This window comes from Juglans regia, chromosome 9 (assembly GCF_001411555.2).
Source record: "Juglans regia cultivar Chandler chromosome 9, Walnut 2.0, whole genome shotgun sequence".
Lineage (NCBI taxonomy): Eukaryota > Viridiplantae > Streptophyta > Magnoliopsida > Fagales > Juglandaceae > Juglans > Juglans regia.
In genome coordinates this window covers 14926633-14954179 of record NC_049909.1, presented here as the reverse complement: position 1 = coordinate 14954179, position 27547 = coordinate 14926633, and the positions used below count along the sequence as shown (strand labels likewise).

The 27547-nt window shown below is 35.0% G+C and overlaps 1 protein-coding gene across 3 annotated transcripts; it reads left to right on the top strand.

Annotated features, from left to right (window-relative positions):
- Positions 1–6537: 6537 nt before the first annotated feature.
- LOC108994378 (GATA transcription factor 26-like) lies at positions 6538–13940 on the top strand. 3 transcript variants are annotated; one of them, XM_018969550.2, is made up of 9 exons: positions 6538–7058; positions 9187–9558; positions 10431–10869; positions 11242–11314; positions 11551–11654; positions 12051–12237; positions 12336–12447; positions 13371–13633; positions 13717–13940. In XM_018969550.2, the coding sequence occupies exons 1-9, from the start codon at positions 7019–7021 to the stop codon at positions 13726–13728; spliced, it is 1602 nt and encodes a 533-aa protein (XP_018825095.1). In that variant the 5' UTR covers positions 6538–7018; the 3' UTR covers positions 13729–13940. The 3 variants fall into 3 exon arrangements, with proteins under 3 accessions (XP_018825095.1, XP_018825094.1, XP_018825093.1); XM_018969549.2 differs by having other exon boundaries at positions 12051–12228; positions 13371–13940; XM_018969548.2 differs by having other exon boundaries at positions 13371–13940.
- The last annotated feature ends 13607 nt before the right edge of the window (positions 13941–27547 follow it).

Genomic DNA, 27547 nt, shown 5'->3' with positions numbered 1-27547 from the left:
TACATATACATATACATATATATATATATATATATAATTTAAAACTTTGAAGCAGTTTTAGCCCGAGAGCAAGTAGCTGTTGGTTGTTTGTAGGAACTGAACAATGTTGATTGGGGGTAGGTGTGGAGTGGCATGAACTATGATGCAGCAAAGTGGTGTCATTCAGCTTTTTAAGTCAGCCCAGGTGAGGTAAGTGGTGTGGCATCTAGTGCCCTCCCCCGCCCTCCCCCTCTTATTTTATCTATCTCAATTGACCCTTTCGCCAATCATAATCCTCCACACGTCACTCTTTTGTTGGCTGTGTGGATGGATCATTGGTGAACCTAGCACTCATGCACACAACCTATATATTTTCACTTTCGACCTGAAATTTTAAAGCTATCCATATTGTGAGTCACGACTCCACTCAACAGTGAGAGGCAGCAGCAGCATTTGCTTTTCCTAATTTCACTTTAATAATCACTGAATAGTTTGGAGTTTATGTTTCACTATTTGCTCATAAATATCTACTGCCAATTTGATCTTCTTTATTTCTAAGATAAATGATTTAGTCGCAAAGAGAATATATACAAGCAAACTTACAAACTGACATGACTCGATTTGGTACGTTAAATTGTAAAATAAATCTAATAAATTACATGAGATCACGTTAATTTTTTAATTTACTTTTATATAATCTCTTTGTAGTCGTAACATGTCTCTTCTTCTAAATCCTAAATATATATATATTTTAAGCAATGAGAAGGTCTAGATCTCACCTTTAAGATACAAGATACAAATAAATATCATTAGGCCAAAGGTATTTATTAAAGAATATAATTAGTTTTTTTTTTCCAAGCTAAATATATGAAAAAATAAGGGTAAATATGGTAGTAAAATTGATGGAGTTTTAAACATGAGAAAAGATTTGTACTAATATGTTAGGTTGCTAAATTGCTCAGATTGAAAATACAAATTAGTTTAGTTTATGGTGGATGGGATAGATTACCCAAAATTTGATGTTTTCTAAGATATGCTTATCAATTTAATACATATATTTATATATATAATTTCTCATTTAAAACAATTCTTGCAATGTCCCTCACATGAGTAAAATGACCAAGATCTCCCTCGACACAATGATAGCATTGAAGTGAATAAAAAAATCTTAAAGTATTTACTTAAATTAGTTTTCTATTTAATCAAGCTACACCAATTTTTTTTTTTTTTTTTTAAGTTTTCAATCTATGATTTTCTTTTTCCATCCCTCCCTCTTTCTCTCTTTTTAAAATTTCTATCAAAAAAGTTGTGACTTTATATGTGCCCACTCAAAAGTTAAGAGGTATCCATTTTCTTCTCTTCTTTTCTTTTCTAGAAAATGGAGGTTAATTCAAAGATTCGGTTTGCCATATCTAAAACCTTTTTTCCTTTTTGATATAAGTGTATGTGTTATTATATTTAAGAAAAATTCTACTCATTAGCCAGTTCGAAAATAGCACACCGCACACCAAAATAAAAAATAAAAAAATCAAACCTAACACATTAAATCATAATAAACTAAATATGATATAAAATAAGTTATATTACCATACATACTATAATAAGTATGATAATATTCTAACACATTAAATCAAATAATACTCACATAGACAATCTAATAAACAAATTATATTTGGTTGATCCGAACACGGTATATTTTCAATATGAGTTTACCCTTTTAATAAATGGGTTGAATCAATCCCAAATTTTTTATAGTACCCAATAAATGCAATTATATATCTTATATGCATAAACTAGATTTATTAAATATATTCACAACTAGATTTGTGACAAAAATAACTTTATAATTGATATTATTCATGACTATAATTAATAAACATAACCCCACTTCTCATGCATATCCAATCAAATTAAGGTTAAAAGACCAATAAAGCTCATTGATAAAGCCTTCTAACTAGACATCAAGGTTAATTGTTAACAAAATTTGAAGCATATAGAGTAGGAATGATCCTTAGAATGGTCCCAATCTTTATAACTCTTTATTAGTTATTTTGGATTGTCTGTATTTTCACTCTATGTCCTCAATTTCTCTTTGTGGAAATGAAGATATAACATGGGCATTAGACTTTTTGTACCGAATGGAAAATGGGTGTCCACGAGATTGGGGACTTCAAGGTTTCAATCATGTCTAGAGGAAGGACAATGTTTTTTCTTTTCTTTTCCTTTTTTTTCTTTAAAAGAAGTATTTTCTTCTTTAGAATAAAGATGGGTGTGCTATGCATCAGCCACTATTCACTCTCACACTCCACACCTATAACTTTTTTATAGAGTGCGTGGATATTTTTCATAGGGTGTGAGGTGATAAATAGTAACTGATGAGAATAATTTTTCATATATATATATATATATATTTCAAGGCTTATCCTTTTTGTAGAGCCATACTTTTTTTTTTTTCTCTTTTATCTTTTTAGTTGTTGTCAAATATGAAAAGGGAGATGGAAGAATACAAACAAGAGCATGCTAGGTTTCTAGCCTTCAACTTGCATTTTGTCTCCTCTCAACTTTGTTTTCTACTTTACACTAAATTACTAATTATCATCTACTATATTACCAAACAATCCTCTAATTCCGAGACTTATGGTGAAAGAAAAGTTCTAATGATAAAGCAAAAGGTGAGAAAATTACAATTTTGATGATGCTAAAGAAATTACCAGTCACCCACTTGAATTCTCCAAAGTCAACCTACTGGCTACTTCTTCCATTTAGATGCTACAAAATCTTCAAAAACCTCACTAGGTCAAGTTTTTTTTTTCTTTTCTTAAATTGATTAGTGTATGATACAATTCTGATTGAGTTATTATATTTTCCAGTTCATGTATAGAGTACATCATTCACATCATTTAAATGATAAAATTTAATTTAAAAGATTCAGATCTTAAAATTTTTCTTACAATAAAATTATATCATGTAAGTACTTTATTAAGTGTATTATACATATATTAAACACATGCTCCGCGTCTTCTTTTATGAAACACATGTCGTATATCGAACTAGTCTAATTCAACAAAAACTTATTAAGATTTACTCATAGTAACGTACAATTAGGGAGATAAATTTGATGGAAATGGTAGAAAATCTCAAGGAGGAGAGAGTTGTTTGAACATTTTTAGTGTGGCTTAGGAATATCCTTTTCCCACAAAAAAACATTGAGAGATGGCCATTGGTCACTCCGTGGTTGAGAATATAAAGGTTGTTTCGTTCTTTCTATCTTTCTTATGTCCTCTTGAAGACGGCTTCTTAGTTCTTCTGTATCATCCATTGCCATCATGATTATTAAAATTAAACAGAGAGACCTTCCTGTGACTCACCCCCACCACTCTAATCATTCACCTTAGCAACTTCCACCGTACACGTGGCAATCATGAGAAAGATTAGGTTTTGTTTAGTTGCAAGATTCGGTTAAAATCAACTCAGTTCAATCTAATTTTAAATTGAATCTAACATTCAAATATCCAACTCTTAAATTATTAAATTCATCTAAACTCAAAATCTTCTTATACCTAAGATTCACAATTTTTTTCAACTTAACATATATTTATACATGACTCATAATTTTTTTTAATTTTTTATAAATAATATTAAACTCATCTTAATATTTAAATATATTAAAATTTATTTTAAATAAATTTCACATAACTCATTCTATTTATTATTATTTATAAAGACTTTATTTAGATTAACCCAACTCAGCATCTATACAGGGCCGAACAAATCCAAGATGATCTAAGGAAACTACTTGATTTGACACCAAACCCACAAAGTCGCTAGGACCAAAACGTCATTTTCAAATAAATAAATAAATAATAAAGTATCTCCCGGTATGAGCGCTTACACGGTTTGATTCCCCTCTACCGGGACCCACCAATGAGCCTCTGATTATCAAATTTTCAACTTTTATTATTTTTATTATTATTTATAAATATTTTTATTATTTTTTTAAATTTTCTTGGTGTGGAATTTATAAGGAATATTGTGGTGGGCATGAATGTGAGCCTGTCAGAATTGATCTGGACCTTTGGTAATGACCAAATCCTATAGTATTATTGAAGGAGTTATCACAGACAACTCATCTAATTTTTTTATATTATCATAATATCGATTCTACCTTGCTTTGCTAATTCAGCCCTTTAAAAAAAATTATCTTTGTAATTACCCTTGAAGAGAAGCTTCACAAATAAAATAAAATAAAATAATTTTCATTAAATAATTATTTTGTAATCAACTTGAAGATAGCCTCTCCTCGATAAATTATCGTGTGATTTTCGTGTCGTAAACTAACACTCTCGAATTTTTATTAAATATAAAATGTAGCATAATGTTAGGCTCAAACTTGACTAATAAAAATAATAAAATAAAACATTCAATATATAAAAAATTCTATAAATCATCTACTATTCACTTTCACAATTTACACCTATAGTTTTGTTTTCTTCATAAAGTATGAGAGTATTTTTTATAAGGTGTGAGAACATTTTTTGTAGAGTGTGAGGTGTAAGGTAGTGAATAGTAAATTTTTTTTTTTCTCAATATGTATAGAGAAATTATATTTGCAGTAGTGAGTGTGTAAGCGTCGTGCAGTTGTTTTAAAAAAAAGTGAATAAATATAGGATCTACATGAAAATAAATTAATTTTTTAATAGTAGACCACACTCTTTTTCAAAGCGATTGGACGGCGTTTGCGCATTTTACGACTGTATATAACATTACTCATATATATATATATATATATATATATATATATAACAACATTTTTTTGTCATATGTTAAAGAATATTAACTCCCCATTTTTTGGTTCCCAAAGGATTGGTTTTAGATGTATAATAAAACAATTTGGCTGGTTTACATCCAATGATAAAATCCTAACTACATCATGTTAAGCAAATTAACATATGAGATTTATTTGGGGTAGATAAATAAGTTGATCTCATCAATTTACATTTTAATAGGATATATCTAATAATTTTTTCATTAAATATAAGTCCAACCCATATATTTATTTATTTATTTAATGAAAGAGCAATGCTACATACAGTCGTGGAATGCGCAAACGCCGTGCAGTCGCTTTGAAAAAGAGTGGGGTTCACTATTAAAAAATTAATTTCTTTTCAGGTGGGTCCCTTATTTATTCATTTTTTTCAAAGCGACTGCACGGCGACTACACGCTCACGACTGCAAGTATCATTTCTCTTAATGAAATGAACCATGGTTGTTCTACTAGCCATTATGGTGCAAATTTAGATATGGGAGGGGCCAAAGTTTAAACCAAGGTAGGCAGACTAGAAAAAGGCACCACATGGCACCAAATGAGTCAAATTCATGGGATGCCCACTATGTATTCTGGACATAGTATTGTCCTCTTTATTTTTGTTCATTCTGCGTGCGCATACACACACAAAAGAAGAAGAAGAAGAAGCTGTAAATGAGTTGGGACAATAATAAGAGTACTGCTACATTCATAAAGGGATTATACAAAATAATCTCACAAATTGACGTGACTTCATCTGATCTGTCAGACCTACTTTACAATAAAATTAACTTTATAATCTGATGAGCGACATCAAGTTATATTAATTTGTGAGATTATTTTTATATAATTTTTTTGTGACTAAAATATTTTTCAAATAATAATATGGATGGGGTGCAATTTTTTAATTTCCCTATCAAAAGACCTAAAATAAGTCAGTCATTGCCTCGTAATTATTGAATCACCCTTGGATCAAAATTGAAACAAGAAGGAAGGAAAACCATGTTAATCAGGTGGGGCCTCCATTCCATTAATTTTGTTTGGAAAACGTGAGAAAAATTGGTTTGTAAACCCACCAATGGTCAGGCAGCCGGTGACTTTAGAGTTTAGGCTTTATTTATTTGAGAAATGCCTAAAGAGACTTTTTTTTTTCTACTTTTATTTTTTTATAGCCATAGCCTTTTATTTTCTTCTCTCACTTATAAATATCAATACAAATTTATTTTAGCAAAATTAAACCAAGAAAATAATAACAATCTTCTTATTTAATTTTGTGATTGCCTGATTTGAAAAAAAAAACTAAACGAGTTTTTAGATCTCATTTGTCTTCACAAAACTTTTTAAATAATTTCATCTAATTTAATTTAATTATTATATTTTTTAAAATTTTGACATAAAATAAAATAAATAATTTAATAGTTTAAAATTTTAAAATAAAAATAATATTAAAAAATATATTTTAATAATATTTTATTTAATTTTTAATTTTCATTTTATTTCATCTATGAAATAAACGAGATCGAGAGTTTGAAAAACTTATAAAGACTCAACAAGAGATGTCCATAGTCAACAGGATACATAAAATAATACTCGTCTACCCCCCATTTGTGGGTTAAGTTTTTTTTTTTCCTTCAAAATTTTTACAATCTGATTAAAAAGAAATTGAAATCTTTGAATAACATCAAAATAAAGTAAAGAAAGCTCAATATATAACTATTTTTTATATTCAAAGAAAGGTAAACATTTACTTCATCTACAATACAACAAGAGGAGGAGGTCACATACATACACCCACTCTCTCTCCTTCTCTTTCCCCGTTTCACCTTCCTTTTTTCACAACCATTTATGAGATTCCTCCAATGGTCTTTTCTTTTCCATTGGATTGTACAGATTCCTAGCTGAATTCCCATCTCAATCCCTTATATTTATGGTTGATTTTTGGCTGTTGTCTGTGATTTTTCCTGGATAATAAGACATTAAACTCTTCTGGGTCTCTTGGCTTTTGCTTTCCTGTACCAACTCTCTCTGGGTTGTTGCAGAAAAAGCCTTCCATACCCAGCAGTATGATGCCATACCAGGCTTGAAGAAAACAATTTCATTTTAACGAAGTTTTTTCCCCTCAAAATTTTTAACTTTTTCCTCAACACATTGGTTTTTTGGTTTCTTTTTCCTCAATTTATTTACTTTTCCTGGGTTTTTTTAACTCCTTTTTCTTCACTTGAGGGAAAGAGAGACATGGGCAAGCAAGGGCCTTGCTATCACTGTGGAGTTACGAGTGAGTTCTTGTTTCTCCAGCTTTTTTTTTTTTTTTTTTTGGTTTAATCATGAACATACGAGAAAAATTGATTTCTTCCTTTTTTTTTTTTATTCCCTAGTAAATGTTATTCCAATGGTTTATTGCTTGATAAATTATTCTTTCACGAAAAGAATAACTACGTACAAAAGGGAAGAGTTACTTGGACAAAGGAAATGAATTTACAGTATGTAAGGCTCGTGGGTTATTTTGTTTGCATAATCCAGGACCACGAGCGTCCTTGTTTCTTTGAATACCTGGTGGTTTTGAGTTCGTTCATGGATTTATTCCCTTCGTTTTCGATTATTCGTAGCCCTTTACTTTTATCTTTGTTGGTGTTTGTCTCCTTCGACTGTCGTTGAAGTTTCAAACTGTCACCCATTCAAAATTGAGTTTGAATGCTGGGTAATTGCAGACTCTCATTTATATGTACTAGTTCCCACTGCTGTCAAGGGGTTTTGTGAACCAGAATACCAAGTAAAACTTTAGTATTTCCCTTTTTTTATGTTTTTGGGCAAGTAGTATTTCCTTTTTAACTTGAATTCAATCTCCAAAAAAGAAATTGTTTTTGTGGTAACCGTGCTTCTTTTCATTTATGCCTTGCACTATGTTCGTGGTAGGTTTCTTCCCTGTGTTCCTTTTCAGTCTTTTCTCACTGGTGTCACTGAAGAGTGTTTGTGCTACCATTCTCCCAGATTTCATTTCTCATGCTTAATCCCGAGACTTATGGTTTAAATGAGAACTACTCTTAACAAAAACTAATCTGTATTCGTTTGAATTGTTTTCTCACGCTCTATCAGTGTGGAACTTCTGTTCCAACTCACATTTTCAATGTCACTGGATGGAAATTGATCTGAAGCTTGAGCCCTAGAGCTGTTCAGATAACGGTTACCTGTATTGTGATAGGCTCTTAAGTTGGTTGTATGTGTTGACGTCAACTAAACTGTTCCTAGCATTCCAACTGAGTTTGTTTTATCTCAAAACTTGGCTCCTAGTGCCTCATTTTGGTGTGCACTTAATTGCCATCTCCAAGAGGTTGTTCCCTACTTACCAAAACTTCAATGCCTCAAGTCATTCGAAGGGAGTTTAATTTTTATCATTTGGGATCTGTGCTACAAGTATTCCTTTTGCTCTCGAGTCTATTGGATAGAAGTTGCGTGAGGAAAGCAAGAGCTTCTTCTTATTATTATAGTTGTTACATTCCATAGTGCAGTCTCAGTCATTTGAGCTTAATGTCAAAGAAATGACTAGAAGATGGAAAAAAAAAAAAATGTAATCAGAAAATGGCACTTTGTTTTGACTTTGATTGGAACGCAATTTGTGCACCTTGTCCCTGCCATTTGCTAGTGTGTGAGAGTTCACCTGCTCTATGAAAAAGGAAAATTCTATTCCCTTGCCTAGTCAGTCTAAAATTTATACACTAGCAGTCAATCCTGATCCTAGATTACATTGAGTGGAGGAGCAACTTGAAGTTGTGTCTTTCAGTATAGAAAGGAAAGTTTTTTGAGTTGAAATGAAGTAGTGGACAAAATATCTAAATCCTCCACATGCTAGAAAGGATGTAACAGAATGGTATTTGCTACTGTGACAAGTCATTCATGGCAAGTAGGATGCCCTTGTTAAACTTATAACCTACACATGTCCCATTCATTTATAATCATTAAGGTGATTTTTGTTTCTCCTCATTCTTGCCATGTAATTTTTCCCCTTTAGAGTTTTTTAACATGTCGTGCTTGGCAACTCTTTGCCTTTAACTCAATGTTTATTTGATCAGCTAGGGGCAAGCTATGTTCTAATTTGAAAAGGGCCTTCATTTTTTTTAATCCTGGTGTCCATAGTCCATCTGTTAGTTCCGTGGTGTCACCAATTGCACTCATATCACTCTATTCTGTGATAAATGGCATACTTTCAAAGAATTATGTTCTTTTCTTGTATGGTTGGTTAAAATTTTTAATTTTTGTCATGCTGATACACCAAACTTTGTCTTTATTCATGGCATCAATGATTCAATGCACATTTTTCATATTCTAAGCTTATCATCTATTGATACGATAATAACATGTCGCCTCAGTTATACGTATTGATTACTGACTATTAATCCTTGAAACAGGCACTCCCCTTTGGCGCAATGGGCCTCCCGAGAAGCCAGTCTTGTGCAATGCATGTGGGTCTCGGTGGAGGACAAAGGGAACACTTGCAAATTATACCCCTCTACATGCTCGGGCAGAACCTGATGAGTATGAGGATCACAGGGTTTCCAGAATGAAGAGTATATCAATAAATAAAAACAAAGAAGTGAAACTACTCAAAAGAAAGCAGAAGAGTGATAATATGGTGGTTGCCTCTGGTGTGCCCGATTACAACCAGGGCTTTCGAAAGATGATAGATGAAGATACAAGTAACAGATCAAGTTCCGGATCGGCAATATCTAATTCGGAGAGTTGTGCACAATTTAGCAGTGCAGATGCAAGTGATTTGACAGGTTGGACACTCACTACAACTAGTAGTCTTTGGGGGGTAATCAGTCCCCCACTCCTGCTTCCCATTATTGCACAGAATGGAGTCTAATTTGTCACCACAGGGCAAACCTGACTAAATTGACAGTATTCTAAAGTCAGCCGAAGAGTTACTAATTCCTGTCCAAATGTCTACTTACCTGTTGGAATTTCTAAGTTTCATGTTTGATGCAAGGGAAGAAGTGAATTCAGGAAATGGTTTCCAAAAGGACAAGGGAAAAGTAGAGAGAGAGAGAGAGAGAGAGAGAGAGAGAGAGAGAGAGAGAGAGAGAAACATATTTTGTTGTTTGCAGGAAAATAATGTTATATGACTCAAATGATGTTTTAGAAAAAGAAAAGAAAAAGAATTGCCCTCTCATTTTCCAGAACGTTTGTATCAAAAAGTTAGCTTCTATCCACATATTATTTGTATCATTTTGTGAGTACATTGAGGTTATATATATGCTAACAAATAATCATGATGGTAGATGCCTTACTAGATTATATAATTAACTCTATTTCCATGATTTTATTCTCCACTTGGAGCCTAAAAGTGATTTGATTTAATTGATTTCTCTCAGTCAAAAGTTCTAGTTGTAGCTGACAGTTCTGAGTACAGCTTTCACGATTTTGTTATTGTTAGTATTTTCAGTCTTTTCCATGGGTAGTACATCTTTATCAGAATGAGGTTCAACTGCTTATTCATTTTTTCAAACCTGTTATCTTGTGGTTCGCTATCATCATTGGATCATATAAAGGGCTCTTTATCAGTTTACCTCACAGTATGTGAAGTTTTGTGCCATCTCATAAGAGCCAAGTATTTCTGACCTTACATGCTCTCCTATTGTTCTCCTTTCAGGCCCATCTCAGTCAATGGTGTGGGATACAACAGTGCCTTCAAGGAAGAGGACTTGTGTGAGTCGTCCAAAGCCATCTCCGGTCGAGAAGCTGACAAAAGATCTATGTTCTATTTTGCATGAACAACAGTCTTCATATTCATATTTCTCTGGATCTTCTGAAGAGGATCTACTTTTTGAGAGTGGAACGCCAATGGTTTCTGTTGAGATAGGACATGGAAGTGTTCTCATTAGGCATCCGAGTTCAATAGCTCGGGATGAGGAATCTGAAGCTAGCTCACTTTCAGTTGATAACAAACAATTTCCATCTAATGAGGCTTATTCCTATTCTGATGCCCCTCCTGTACATAATGTTAGCAGGGTTGTTGGTTTTTCGAGTCCTGGGTTTGAAAGAATGAAGAACCATGCTGGACAAGGGATGCAACCAGAACAACTTAAAAGGTAACTCCTTCCTACACTACTTTCAGATACCGGGCATCATTATTTGGAAGTATAAAGTATGGGTAATATGTTCAACCCAGATAGGAAGGTTGATACATACTGACCTCTCAAAAATATGATACATCTTGAGCATAAATGTAAGATTTTGTGTCCAACGTAGATGCCAGGACTGTAACATGTCTGAAGGGCAATAGTAGGACTATTCTTTTTTTCTGTTTCTAGTTTCCCTACAACACTGATCATCAAGCATTAGCGTGAGTCCTGGATAATTTGATAACAAAGTGGAGAAACTGTTGCTCCACAATTGGTGGAAGAAATTGAATGCATCTTTCTCTCCATAAATAATATTTCTGGTGCTGCTTGGAATTGCAGGGACAAGTCTCAGAATGAGAATCTACAAATCCTGGCAAGTCATAACTCTCCGCTGTGTGATATAGATTTGAATGTAAGTTTTGTTCCTATGCCTCTTTTTTGGTTGTATCACAGATGCTGATTGCTTTAAATTTGATGTAGTTAATTAACTAATTGCAAATAAGGCTTTTGATCAAGTTCTCATTTTCCATAGGTAGCACCCTAAACTATGCTCACCATATAGCATGCATGTGTGCACAAAGTCCCTTTTTTTGGCAATTCCTTCAATTGTTGAGTGCTTATCATAACTGCAGTTAATGTTTGGTTTAGGATGTATTAAACTATGAGGAGTTTATGAGACACTTGACGAATGAAGAGCAACAAAGATTACTGAAGTATCTATCTCCAGTTGATGCTGTTACAGTCCCTGATAGGTTAGAATCCTTTTCATTGAGCATCATTGACCACATAATTTTCTGTAAATGTTATGATTGCAACAATGAAAATTATTTTATTTTTAGACATGAAACACATTTCATATGCTGTATTTCTTTTTGATAAGTAATTTCATATGCTGTATTTCAACAATATATTCTTTTTGTAATAGAATGCATGAATATGTTGAGCATACTAGAAAAGAATCGTATCGCCATATGAATCAAGTTATAGCAACAGTCACGTACACAAGAAATGTTTTCACATTGCTTAACTTCTTTTTAGTGTCTTTTTTTTCCCCCAGCTTTTGAGAGTTTCGTTTAGGATCCTAAACAATTGGATTAAGAAGTTAGACATGATCTGGCCCTCATGATGGTTTAAATTGTTCCGTGCAGCCTCAAAAGTATGTTTGATAGTCCTCAATTCAAGGATAACTTAATTTACTTTCGAAAACTGCTCGTGGAAGGGGTCTTTGACATCTCCGTCCCTGGGGCAAAATCTGAAGACTGCAAGACTTTGAAAAGGCTTGCATTATTCGATTTGACGAAGTCCAAATGGGTTGAAAACTATCAGGTGCTTAAGGTTTGAGTGACTTTTAAAATCAGAATATCACTAGATAAAAATGTTAACAGAAAATGATCTGCTGCTAGAAACCCATTAACATCTTCCTTTGGCTGCAGAAATTTAATAGTAGTACGGGAGGATATGTTGTTTCTGGATCTAATGCCACTGCCTCAAGTAATTTAACAAATGTCAAGAGGTTGCATGACAGCCCAAGTCAAAATCCTACAGGTTAGCTGAGAATTTTCTTTTTGGCCATATTTTGCTGAGTTGGCTTTTGTCTGAATGTAATTTTTGGAGTTCGAATTTCCAAACACTATGAAGGGTTTAATTCAACTTAGACTTTTCTCATAAAGTGAAGACTTACTTTAGAAGCTTAATATGGGGCTTCAGAAAGCGGAGTGAATTTCTTTGCCAAATGACAACAAGGTGTCACTCATAAAACTGATGGGCTTAAAGGACAGTTTGTCTTCAACCTCATCAACAGTTTTAATATCCGGAACCAGAAAATGCATCACAATTTCCAAGCCTACTTTTCCCCTCATCTCTGTCATCTTGTTTAGATTACTTTTTCATTTCAGATGTACAATTTTTTAGTTTATTTCGAATATACGAGACATTCATAAGATAAAGAATATGCATTTTACACTGACACAAATCAACTATAACAAGAACAAAGCTAAACCCCTTGCATTCTCAATTCTTGTTCTTTCCACCTTTTAGGTGTGCTCCGTTCTTAGAATTCTAGGTGGTTTTGCAAGCCTGGAAATACACCAATCTGATAATCATATTTGGACTGGACTTTCATGGTTGTTTCTACTAGGCATTTTGTATATACAGAACCAGCAAGGAAATATTCTCTCTCATATTTAACTGATCTAGTCTCATAAGACAAGACGGCTATGCATTTGTGTTCACTGAGAACTTGGATGTGTTTTGAAAACTTACATTTCCCTCTCCATCTCTACATGCAAATCTCAGTTATTGTGGTTTTTAAGTATGACTAAGCCCATGAACAATATACTGTATTCCATGGATTGAATACGCAGAGCTACATTGTTAGTTTATTGCATGAAATGATGGTCGTGTTTGCATAATAAGATTTAAATGATGTAGACTGAAATGGTTCTTAAATTTAATCTTGCATCTTGTAGAATTTAAGACCATGATGAAGTGCCCAAAAAGGGTGATCATGAAGGCTAGCTACGAGACCAAGGAAGTGATAGACAATGATGGTTCTTGCTTTAGTCCAAGAAGCCTATTTGCTTTGCCCACCGACGGTGGCTCCCTCATGCTGGATTCTTTTCATTTTGTTGAAGAAAATTCTGATCAGGATCTGCTCCTAGACGTGCCATCCAATGGCTCTTTTCCACAGGCAGAGCTCCTTCAACCAGCTTTAAGTTTTGGTGCCCAGCAGGCAAGCACTAGTAGTAGCTCAATATATCCACATCTTGTCAGTCGCTGACTGTAAATGATTTCTAATCACTAAGGCTATTGTAGGTATGCCTTTGAAAACTTTGACTGGGGTTCAAATATTTTGGATGGTAAACACGAAAGTCTGTGAATGAGGTTTGCTGCTTGATCTTTCTCCCTATTCACCTTTTTGAACTCGGAATGCTAAGGGAAGAATTTTGTGGGCCTTTTTGTATAGGTTACGTTAGATTGTATTATATAGTTCATACTAGTTTTTTTGTAGTTATTGTAGTTTTTGTCTTGCATAATTACTTAGCAATGTTGGCTTGCTTTCTTTGTAATCATTATTTTTGGCCAAGAGGAAATGAAAATATTTACTCTTTAAGAAAAAAGAAAAAAAGTTAAGGGGATATATTTTTTCAAATGCATAAAGGGAGTGGACATTTCGTGTACCTTTTTATGCCTTTTGGAGGATGCCTTGCATCTTAAAGATAAGATCTGTTTGTCAACCATCCACTCAAAAGGATAAAAGAACACGAATGCATATCCCAATCCCAATCTTTTATGGTATTCGAAAGGGAACAGAGTGTTATCAAGCAAGAATTCCAGTACTTGTTTCTTCAACAAGATTACAAAGTTAAAAGTACAATAGTAGTTTCTCAGAACATTTTGATGGCCATTCCCTGTGTTAGTCATGTTGAGGGGTGGATGATGAGATTTAGTGACGAAGATAGGCAAATGCTTTGTATCTTTGAGACTGCCTAAAGGTTCCATGCTAGCTCTAATCTGTAATCTGTTCCTCCCATATTTCGACATTGGCATACATATTCTGCTGTATAGGCATATCAGTGTGATTGTGCTAAAACTAGGAGCAAATCATTCCAAGGAAGTCTTCCACAAATGAGGCATTGGATGGTTATTCAAATTCTAACGAACAGCAAAATGCAAACTTGTAATGTGCATCATTTAATGGATCAATTAGAATTTGGTAATGTTGGTCTATTTTTAATATCTGAAGGCGCTAAAGGGTGCAACACTGTTATGAGGCGTAAGACAAAACCCTAGCTTTTAGGGGGCTGTCTGAAGGGTTGGGCTGAGTCAGCCCATTTCGTTGTTTTTATTCACGTTGGTTGAGTTTGTAGGATAGTGGGCCACGATGGCCTTGTGGGTCTGTAGCATAGTGGGTCGTTATTTTGTTATGGGTTATGTTATTGTGGGTCAGTTAATTAAATAGTGGGTAGTTATTTGTTTTAGTCCGTGGATTATCATTTGACCAAGTCTAAATTGTAATGCTTATAAGTATTGTTTTCTGTTATGAATGAAGTAATCAATTTCTAGCCATATGAGTATTACAAATTGGAGGACCAAGCCCCTCGAAGTGCCTACAATATTTACTTAACAATTGTCAGCTACCATAACAGTGGTATCACAGCCGTGTTCCTGCGACATGGTTGAGGGTACACGCCATGCTCAATTGGCGGAAGCAATGTCCATGCCGAAGGGAGAGACCGTGCACCTGCGTGAAGAACAAGACAAGCAAAAATATATGCTGGAAGTAGTGTTATAGCAACTGAATAATTTTGCAGCTTCATATGAGCAGTTTGCAGTGATAGTAGGAAATCAACACATGGGAGAATGGTCTTCTAATCAGAGAAGTCAGGTCAGTAATAATCATTTATTTGAAAGGGAATGGGGGAATTCATGCTAGGATCTTAAAGGTTGGATTTTTCAAAATTTAATGGGTCTGAACCAATGTTTTTAATTTCGTACCATACCGGCCGGTACGGTCGAAATTTTTCGTTTCGGCCGTCCGGCCGGTACAGGTACTAGATATATACCGTACCGGCCAAAATACCGGCCGTTTCGACCTAAATTTCGGCCTGTACCGGCCTGTACCGGCCGATATTTCGGCCTGTGTTTTTTTTTTTTTTTTTTTTCGTTTTTTCAAACTACAAATTTATTTTTTGACCCCCAATTTTGGATTAGACTATTTATAATTTATATGTATGTATGTATTTATATATAATTTATTCATATATAAACTATTATTTTAGAATATAATTGTTATATATATTTATATATATAATTTATTCATATATCGACTATCCCGAAACGGTACACGAAACGGTATCGGTATCGAAATATTTCGTTTCAGTGTCTTGACCGGTACGCCATCCGGTACGGTATTCAAAACATTGGTCTAAACCTAGGGAATGGATCCTTAAAGTACAATAATTCTTTGCTTATTTTAATACTCTTGTGGACCAAAAACTTAGATAGTTTTATTCCATATGGAAAGGAAGGCTCTTTCTCGGTATTGCTGGTTGATGGATTCAGGGCCTATTGGAGGATGAGAGGAGTTTGTCTCCACACTTAAAGTGTGTTTTGGACCCTCAACCTATGAGGATCCAGTAGGGATGTTCACTAAATTAAGACAAACTGTCACTGTTGAGGAATACCAAACAGAGTTTGAGTCCCTATCAAATAAAATCAGTGGACTAACGAAGGAGTTCCGTATTAGCATTTTCATTAATGGATTAAGGGATTATTTGAAAATAATGATAACCATGCTTAAACCTAACACTATTTTAGCTGCTTTTGGTTTAGCTAAACTGCATGAGGAAGAGGTTGCTAGAAGAAATAAAGGGGGGACCAGTAGAAACCAAAACTCAATTCAAACTACCTTTCCCTACATACAAAAACTCCCTGCACTTGCACCCTTAATGAGACTACCACAACCATCACCATCCAGACTAGAAAACTGAGGCAATCCTAATCCCAATCCCTACAACCCAAACAGAAAACCTACCATACCCATAAAAAGAATAACATCAACCCAAATGCAAGAAAGGAGAGACAATGACTTATGTTATTATTGTGACAAAAAATTTCATTTAGGGCATAAGTGTAGTAGACCCAAGTTATTTTTGTTGGAAGGGTTAGAGGAGGAAGAAATTGAGACTAGTGCAGGAAGATTGGCAAATCATTCAATCAGAAGAGACTGTGGGTGAAGAAAAGGAGATAAGGGAACTGTTTGGCATATCATTGGATGCCATGGCAGGATCTATATCACCTAAGACTATGAGAGTCGAGTGTTTTATTAATCATCACAAGATTTTAATTCTTATTGATATAGGGAGTACTCACAAATTTGTGGATCCATATGTAGCAAAAAGGTAGAGACTGCTAGTGGGAGAAAGCCAGTTGATAGTCAAAGTGGCTAATGGAGATAGCCTGCCTTGCCAAGGTTACTGTAGAGCAGTTCCTATTCAACCACAGAATCTAAGGGTTAAGGCTAATATTTATTTGTTGACTTTGGGAGGATGTGATGTGGTATTAGGAGTAGATTGGTTAAGAAATTTTGGTCTATTATATGGAATCTTACTGATTTAACCATGCAATTTAATTTCAGGAGAGTAAAGATTAAATTACAGGGGCTGCAACCACCCTGAGAGACCTTAAAGGAGGAAGATCACGTCCCTAAGTTAAACAAAAGGACTACAAAAGGAATCTGGTTGCAGTTAATTGGAGGAGAAGTGAGGGAATCAAAAGGGGAAGGTGTACCAACTATTTTGAGAATAGTGAAGGACTTTGAAGCTGTTTTTTCTGAACCTCGTGGTCTGCCTCCACCTCGGAGTCATGACCATAAAATTGAGCTACAGGAGGGCTCAAAACCAACCTGTGTTCGACCTTACAGGTATCCATATTATCAAAAAGCAGAAATAGAGCGTTTGGTGGTTGAGATGTTAAGGAATGGCATTATAAGAGGGAGTCAAAGCTCTTATTCTTCCCCCATATTGCCGGTTAGAAAGACAGATGGGAGCTGGAGAATGTGTGTGGATTATCGTGCTTTAAACAAAGACACGGTAAAAGATAATTACTCTATCCCTAACATCGATGAATTATTAGATGAACTCTATGGAGTTGAAATATTTTCTAAATTGGACTTGCGCTTTGGTTATCACCAAATCAGAATGCAAGAGGAGGATATACCCAAGACAGCTTTTAGGACCCATGAAGGTCACTAGGAGTTTTTGGTTATGCCCTTTACACTTACCAATGCCCCCTCCACGTTCCAAGAGTTGATGAATGAAGTATTTAAACCCTATCTAAGGAAGTTTGTTTTGGTGTTTTTTGATGATATATTAATTTACAGCAAGCCAGTAGAAGATCATTTGCATCACTTGAAAGTTGTGTTAGAAACATTGAGGTCTCATCAATTATTTGCAAAACAATCCAAATGTGTATTTGGCAGTAGTGAGGTGGAGTATCTTGGGCACTTGATTAGTAAGGAAGGTGTAAAAGCTGACCCCTAGAAAATCATAGCTATGCAAAGTTGGCCACTGCCCAAAAATTTGAAGGCCTTAAGGGGAATCTTAGGTCTCATTGGCTATTATTGCAAATTTGTGCATAGATATGGTGCAATAGCTGCACCTCTCAGAGTTCTACTCAGAAAAAATTCTTTCATCTAGTCTGACAAAGCTCAAGCAGCCTTTGAAAAACTCAAAGAAGTAATGATTAGCCCCCTGTTTTAAAATTACTTGATTTTACTAAGACTTTTGTGGTGGAATGTGATGCTTCAGGTGAAGGGTTGAGAGCTGTATTGATGCAAGAAGACATGCCTATTGCTTATCTGTATTGATGCAAGAAGGCATGTCTATTGCTTATCTAAGTCAAGGGTTGAAGGGAAGGAGTCTTTTGCTATCTACATATGAAAATGAATTATTGGCCTTGGTGATGGCCATAAGGAAATGGAGGCACTACTTGGTGGGACAGAGTTTCAAGGTCCGTACTGATCAACAAGCCTTGAAATATCTGTTGGAGCAACAAGTTAGAACCCTTGCACAACAGAAGTGGGTCTCAAACTTGTTGGGGTATGATTTTTCTGTGGAGTATAAAAGTGGGAAGACAAATAAGGTGGTAGATGCACTATCCAGGTTACCATTCACTGAAAAACTAGAACCAACAACCAACCCAAACACTATACCAAAACCCAACACTTCCACACAATCATAACACAAACAACCAATCTCCAATCTCCATCCTCCATAAAGCCCAAACCAGCCAACCACCAATACAAGCCATAAACCTCATGCAAACCAAATGGATAGAAGAATTAAAGAAGACTTACCCCCAAGATTTCTAGTTGCAGGAGCTAATAAGCCACTGTCATCAAGGAATCCTGGACCAATCTTCGTACAATGGTTTACTCTTTTATAAGGGTAGGCTACATCTTGGAAATTTGGTGCCATTCCAGCAAGAGATTCTGCAGCAATTCCATAACAGTTCATTAGGGGGCCACACGAGTGTATATAAAACATATGCTTGAATAAAAAAGGAATTTTATCGACCTAGTTGGAGGAGGGATGTTCGAGCTTTCATTCGTGTATGTGATACTTGTCAAAGAAATAAAGTGGAAACAATTCAACCCATAGGCCTACTCCAGCCTTTACCAATTCCTACACGGTACTAGGAAGATATTAGCATCGATTTCATTGAAGGGTTGCCACCTTCAAGAGGGCGTACATTGATCATGGTGGTGATAGACAGATTGAGCAAATATACTCATTTCATATCCCTCTCCCATCCATACACAGCGGCAACAGTAGCACGTATTTTTCTTAACAATGTATTTAAATTACATGGTTTTCCACTAACCATTGTCAGTGATAGGGATCCAGTGTTCACAAGTCAGTTCTGGAAGGAACTGTTTCGAATCAGTGGCACAGAGCTACTACTTAGCTCTGCATACCACCCACAGACTGACGGCCAAACAAAGGCGATGAACAAAGGGGTAGAAGGTTACCTGCAATGCTTCTCAGGAGACAGACCACGCGATTGGGCACGGTGGCTATCTCTAGCTGAGTATGCTTATAACACATCAGAGGATACCTCAACTAGGGCTTCACCATATGAGGTGGTATATGGGTAATCACCCCCATGGATGTTGCCATATGAACCAGGGTCCACAAAAGTACAAGCAGTAGACGAAGAACTCATAAACAAAGCATTTGTTCACTAGTTAGTTCAAGAAAACTTGAAGGATGCACAAGAAAAGATGAAGATCTATGCGGATCAAAAGCAAACAGACATGCAGTTCCAAGTTGGAGATCGATTTTACCTACGGCTTCGACCTTACATCCAGATGTCAGTCACGTTAAGGAGAAACCTCAAGCTGTTGCCGAGGAATTATGGGTCGTACATGGTAGTACAACGGATCTGGAAAGTCGCATACACGTTAGATCTACCACCAGAATCTTAGATCTACCCAACTTTTCATGTTTCTTGCTTAAAAAAGATAATGGGGGAGCACATAAAACCACTTACAGAGCTGCCGAAGGTAACGAGCAAGGGAACCCTCCAACCAGAACCATAAAAGATACTAAACAGGCGATTAATCAAGAAGGGAGGACGGGCTGGAGTGGAAATGCTAGTTCAGTGGAAAGGAATGACAGGAGAAGACGCGAAATGGGAGGATCGCAAAGAATTGCAGTGGCACTTCCCTGACCTTGAGGGCAAGGTCTTCTGAGAGGAAAGATGTGTTATGAGGTGTAAGACAAAACCCTAGCTTTTAGGGGGCTATTTGAAGGGCTGGGTTGAGTCAGCCCATTTCGTTGTTTTTATTCACGTCGGTTGAGTCCGTAGGATAGTGGGCCACGATGGCCTTATGGGTCTGTAGCGTAGTGGGTCATTATTTTGTTATGGGTTATGTTATTGTGGGTCAGTTAATTAAATAGTGGGTAGTTATTTGTTTTAGTCTGTGGGTCATCCTTTGACCAAGTCTAAATTGTAATGCTTATAAGTATTGTTTTCTATTATGAATGAAGTAATTAATTTCCAGCAATCTGAGTGTTACAAATTGGAGGACCAAGCACCTCGAAGTGCCTACAATATTTACTTAACAATTGCCAACTACCATAACAAACACACTACATGAGAAGTATTGCAAAAAAAATGTGTGCAAAAGTACAAACAAGATGTTTTTTTTGGGGAGGTACCAAGCATTCGACTTAAAAGGGTGTTATGTAGATCCGTAAATACTTTACATCCAAACATATTATATTGATTTGGATTTTAAATGCATAAACAAAAGTTATTGCTAGTTTTTTGTTTGGTTAAAAGAGGAGGGAGCAATTGGAGGTGACTTTCCTGGACGTGACCATAGTAACACCCTACTCGTTGGAAATCGAACGTAAGGACCTAGATGACTAGAAGTTGTAGGCGCTCCCTTAAGTCAAATTTGAGCCATAGTCTAGACTTCAGCCCAACTAGTAAATTTAATGAATTATTATATGGCTAATTCCAATAGTTTAAGGTGCATCTATATTCATATTCAAACTCAGGCCCTAGTAAATGCTAAACCATTTAAGAGTAACCCAACGACTATTGAACTATACCACCTGAGTGGTCAAAAGCTTTCGTTATGATTAATCTTTTTGGTGTCCTACTTGCAAACTAGTGTACTTTTGATACAAATCAATTTCTTCTTTATCAGCGGTATAGAATGCGTCGTACACACTAGCTTAGTTTTCATCTTTTCGAGGTCCTATATGGCCAACATAGTTTAGTCTATTTGAGTATAAACCTGCCCTTGTAATTCTTACTTAGTTAGAAAGACTAGTGATATGATTTTAGGGCGTGAAGCCTTATGCGTAGAAAGAGAAATGCTGGGTCATAAAGAGAAATACAAAAAGAACGTTTAGAAATTGATTTGGCTTTATGCAATATATTAGATTTGTTTTATAACAAAAAAGTTCTACAATTTAACGTATCATATTAAACTATCTCTGAAATACTAACAAGATGGCTCAGGCCACTACATACGACAATGAGAATAATCATTCTATCCATAGAATGTTCTAGAAGTAAATCAACTGCCCCATGGCCATTAGAGTAGCCGAGGCCACTTTGTGGCCATCTCGGGGGCAGCCTAGACCACCATGAGGCCATGGGGCTTGGGACTTGGGAGTGGTCGGACCACCAAAATTTTAAGATTTAAAAAAAGTTACTTTTTAAAAAATTTGGTAATCCAATTGCTCATGAATAGTTATTCCTCAATAACCATTTTCTCTTCCAAACAAATGTAATTTCTCTTTAGCCATCTATTCTGCTAACCAAATTGACCCTTACGATTATATTTAGCTTCAATGGCTGCTCTCATGTTTTGAATGGGGAAAATCATTTTAAAAAAATGGGAGTGAGTCAAGACGAATTTCCTTTGTTATATTGTAAATTTTACCTTTTTTTGGTGTGTGAGAAGACAATTTCTAAATTGAAAGGATTTTCAAACTTTTTTCTTGCGAGTACAAGTATATGATTTACTATACATTAACCACTATTCACTCTCACACTCCATACCTATAGCTTTTTCATAGGGTGTGGGTATTTTTCAGAGGGTATGGAGGTGTTTTTAAATTTTTCATAGGGTGTGAGGTGTGAAGTGATGAATAGTGACTGATGAAAAGAATTTTTCATTTTTAAAATGGTGGTGCTAAGGCCATCGAGACCCCTACCGAATTTTTCTATTAGAGAGTGTACAATTTTTTTTTTGGATTTTTTTTTTCAAATATTTTTTAAACCCCTTTAAAAATTTAAAAAAAATTCACAAACTCATTAAAAACATTTCTTTAATAATTAAGTAAAAAGAAAAGAAGCATTAGCTAACTTTTTTCGATAACTACCCTAAGTGAGAGTGGCATTTCCCTTTTTAAAATAACTCTAGCGAATGATATTACACCCACAAGAATGTATGCAGCTTCTTGGCATACCGAATGTGTTTCATTAAGCAAATGAATGGATGAGAAAGATTATAATGAATAAAAAAGCTTATCTTATCCATTAGTTTTTAGCAAAAATAGAAAGAAAAACTTAATAAGAAAGTCTTACACCATATACCTCTACCTGATTATTAACATGTAATTTGTCATTCTTTCCCTTCTATATTAATGTTTAAATATGTGTGTATTTAAATAAAAGAAAAAAATAACAAGTCACATGTTAGTTAGGTGGATGTGTGTGGTATGAGACTTTCTTGTAGAATTACTAAAAAAAAAAAAGAAGAATATCATTATTTTTACAAAAATAGACTTCATTTAAAAAAATATAAAAAATTGCAAAAGAGTGTACCCTTCAATATTTCTTTATCAAACATACATATATAAGTTTAATTTAAATTCATATAAGTTTCCTAAGAGCAAATTGAAAAAAGAAATTGGAAATAGTTGTGACCTTTCGCTGACTATTAGGATGGATGATGCCATGAATGGTGAGTTGTGAACCCTCCTACCATTGTCTTCACCTACCTTGGCTTTCTTCCCATTTGTCCTCACTACTTTCTTCGGATTCGAATGCAACAATTTCCGTATCATTGTTATGGTTCTCAGATCGATTGTAAAGAAATAAGGAAATATGGAAGGAAATTGTAATACAAATTGATGAGAAATAATAATGGAAACTGATATTTCATTCACTGTTGATGAGTATACGAAAGTGCACTTTAAATATTTTATTATTTGACTAAAATGTTAAAATGTGAATAGAAATCATAGGAATTAATGTATATTCTTGAATTGAGTTTCTATTTACTTTGGGATACTCCTGAACATATTTTTATGTTTAATTTCAGAGTCTATAAAAGAGCAAGTCAAAACCTAGTTAAATTCAAAGGACTTTCAAGTGGGCAAGACGTTGAAACAACCTAAGAACTTTCAACGAGTGTATGACTCTTCAAATAAGGATAATGATGGAGTTTGAGAGTAAGTCAGATCAAGATAAAAAGTCAGTCCGAAATTTGCTAGAAGACAGCCTGTACATACTTTAGTATTTTAATCATAACTTTCTGCTCAAATATCAGTTTGATGCGATTCTTGATGCGTTGGAAAGCTATTGTAAAGGGCTACAAAGTTGTTTCTAATAAGGATTCTAAATTCGAACTCCTAAAGTGCGTATGTGACTGCCAAGATGAGTCCTAAAATTTAGGCGATTTTGTATGTGGGAATAGGGGTGAGTTCGGTCCGGTCCGGTCCGGTCTTGGGCCATTTTGTGGACCAGACCAGACCTATTCGGTCCTAGAATTGTCCACCCTAGACCGGACCGGACCACATATAGGACCGGTCCGGTCCGGTCTAGGGTCGGTCCAGTCGGTCTGGACATGCCTAAAATGGGCCATTCAGCCCATCTAAATCTGATTTTTTTTTGCCCAATTTCAATTTTTTTCGGCCCACTTCAAATTTTGTACATTTTTTTTAGCTAAAACTACTAAAAAAAGCTTGATCTTGAAAAATACAATGATAAAAAAAAACTAATCTATATAAAAAACTAAAAAAACCAAAAAAAAAAAAAATCCAAAAGTTATTACAAATTACAAATTACAAATTATAATCCAAAACTTAACAACTTAAGTACTTAACATATAATGGGTAATTTACAAGGCCACTAGCCCACTACCAACAGATTGCCCATAGGCCATAAAGGATAATATCTTCCTGATAGTACAATAGCTTTCCTCAAGACACTTGTATCAGTGTATGCAACTCCAAGTTCAGCATATGTATTCCGCTCACTAAGGTGCAAGGCCGAAAGAGATGTTTTAAGATTATATGGAAACTGCATGTTACAATCTTAATCAGCCAATATATGGAAGCTGCATGTCACTTCATTATAATAAATTTGAATTTTATAAAATTACCCTTCATTTATTATGAAATTATAAAATAATTATAAAACAGTCGTAAGTATATATATCATTTCCCATGAAACTAATATATGTTAAAAACTAACCTGTCATGTAGATCCTAAAAAGATAGAGGCCATGAAGTTGAGATATCCATTAATGTAGAAAATTAATAAAGTTATAACTTATTATAATGAAGTTGAGATATCCACAAAAGCATACTTCTATGAATCCATCTAAAGGAAGAACATGATAGAACAAGTTTCGATAGTTATGACTTTATAAATTTAGTTGTAAATAGTTGACCGTGTAGACAATTTAAAGTAGCTAAAATCTGATAAAATACCACATGAAGATCAGGAAATAATTTAAGAGCCTAGCTTACCAACAATCTTCTCACATCTTTAGTCTTTAATCAAGATTGGGTGTAGGACTAGGGCCAATATGCATTGAATTTGACGCCTCCACAGAATCAGCAAAGTTCAAGTCCCCAACAAGTTCTATCCATAAAAATTTTAAACAAAACAAGTCAAATAAAGTTACATAACAATGATAACATAGAAGATAAAACAAAATAAACCACAAAAGATATCAAAGGTAATTTTATTACATACCCATATCCAGCTGCTTCTCAAATTCCTCCATTTCATCCATTAAAGTCCTAAGGCTGATTGGACTAGAAGAAGAATGAAGTCAGTTTTGTGCACATATGAGACCCTCAACACTCATTGGATTTAAACTACTTCGAAAAGGGTTAAGTACACGACCCGCAGTGCTAAATGTAGATTCAGAGGCCACAGTAGATATCGGTATTGCAAGTACATCGCGTGCAATTTTTGAAAGTACGCGATATCTAGCTGAATTCACCTTCCACCAAATTAGAAGGTCAAAACTATCATCTTCATCCTCACATTTTTCAGCTAGATATTTATCAACCTCTGACTTACTTTCCAAACTGTCTTCAGACAACAACTGTTGCTTAAATTCGGCCATCAAATTTGCCTTTCTACTTGCCGCCTTGTCAGCTGAAGGAGCTACATCTTCATTTTGGAAACTTGTGCGCTGAGGAGAATGCCCTTCTTCATTTTCTTTGTATGCCTCATACATGCGGATAAATACATTTTTCACCTTCCAATTGAAATCAATTTTTTTTGTATGATCATGTGCATACATTTTCCCAATCCAAAGTCAAGATATCGCATCTTGTAACGAGGATCAAGAAGAACACCAACATATAGCAACATATTCTGATTTTCCAAGTTCTCCCAATACTTGTCAAACTTTCTCTTCATATTTGTGGCCATTAATCCCACCACGGAGTTTCGTTCTTCACACTCCATGTTAATGGCATCTTTAATAATAACCAACTCCGAAAAAAAAATATTACAAGTTATATATTCACCCCCAGAGAATTTTAAAGTTGCATCATGGAATAATTGAAGAAACTTCACAAACAACTGTACCTTCGCCCAATCGGATGCATTGGGAGGCCCTAACTTCTTTGACTTTCTCGTATTCACCACATGGCCCACATTTTCATCATCTATATCGTCATCATCGTCATCTCCAATACTACTAAGGAAGCACGGATCTTCCTCCTCCAACCGATCAAAAGCCCTTTTAAATTTTGAAACCCTCTCCAACATAAGATAGGTGGAATTCCACCTAGTCGGTACATCTAGGCAAACTAGGCCCTTAGATTGAATATCTTCCAACTCCACACATTTCTTAAATGTACTCCACATTTGAGGGGAGGATTTAACATACTTCACAACACCTCTCACATTCACAATAGACTCATCATACTCTTTTAACCCCTCATGAACGATTAAGTACAAAATGTGGGCATAACATCGAACATGCAAGAATTCATGTTCCAAGATCGTGTCTCTCCTATACTTTTTTTTTCAAATAAGAAACAGCCCCATTATTAGAACTTGCATTATCAAGTGTGAGTACAAGTATTTTTTGTCACCCCCAATCATGCAAGCACATCTCTATGCCCTTACCAAGGGTATCACCCTTGTGATTTTCAACCAAACAAAAGGAAAGAATCCTCTTGTGTAACTTCCAGTCATCATCAATAAAATGTGCTGTGAGACACATATAGTTTAGGTTTTGCACGGATGTCCATGTATCCGTGGTGAGGGAAACTCGATGCCCTCGAAGAGCATTTCTCAACTTTTGTTTTTCCTTCAAAAACAAATTAAAACAATCCTTGGCAACAGTCATACGAGATGGAATCCCTACCCACTTAGGGCAAACCACAAGCATAAACTTCCTAAAACCCTCCCCTTCAGCATGCCTAAAGGGCAACTCATCAAGAATAATCATCTCTGCTAAGGCTTGTCGGAAAGCCTCAACACTAAATGCAATAGACACAAGTCCCCCACTACCACTACCACTTCCTCCCTCCACTTTCCAACCTAGAGTGGTCTGGGATTTATCCGTCTTCTTAAACGGACATTTCTTACATTGATGCTCAATGTGATACTTCATGTTTTTCGTACCATTGGTCTTCATATCACATGCATACGAAGCACCACAATAATTACATGCAACCCTAGGTTTACTTGGATCACCTTTTGGTATTTTTATAAAGTGATTCCAAACAAAAGACCTAACTCTACCTCTTTGTGACCCACCAACTAATTGATCACTTACATTGGATGAGGGTGGGCGTGGGCATGGGGGTGGATGCATGTTTGGTGTTGACTTTTGCACATCATTTGTAGAAGACTCCATCTATAAAAAGGACAAAATGACAAAATAATTAGAAAACAAATATTAATAGTTAAGGAGGTTCAATAAACAATGGACAGTTTCAAGTTTCAACCAATAAAATGACACTTTAAAGCAATTCCTATATGCCAAAAAATTATTTGACAATTCCTATATATAAACTATAAAGCAATAAAATGACACTTCTAAATATAAGAAATTATCCCGTTGAGTTGATCTTGAAGTAAATAAAGTAAATGAAGTAAATAACTTTATATTTTGTCTATCATTTTTCCTATTTTTCTATCATTACTCATGAATGTTACAAACTTACTTGCCTAGTACTTGCACTGTTATAGCTCATTGTCCTAACTTATTAAACCATATAGTTGAACCATTAATTATCAACATGATAACTGCTTATAAAATCGTGAACATGCATGCATGATACGGTGATACCATATCCTCACATATTTTAATTATAGAAAGAAGCCACAATTACAGTCTCTTCCAAGTTCTTTTAAG

Bases quoted from the DNA above. Each gene is read 5' to 3' on its own strand.
- LOC108994378 (XM_018969548.2), top strand. From the start codon at position 7,019: ATGGGCAAGCAAGGGCCTTGCTATCACTGTGGAGTTACGA. The intron at 10,870-11,241 runs GTAACTCCTTCC...TTGGAATTGCAG, and splicing joins CAACCAGAACAACTTAAAAG to GGACAAGTCTCAGAATGAGA. The intron at 12,448-13,370 runs GTTAGCTGAGAA...TGCATCTTGTAG, and splicing joins CCCAAGTCAAAATCCTACAG to AATTTAAGACCATGATGAAG.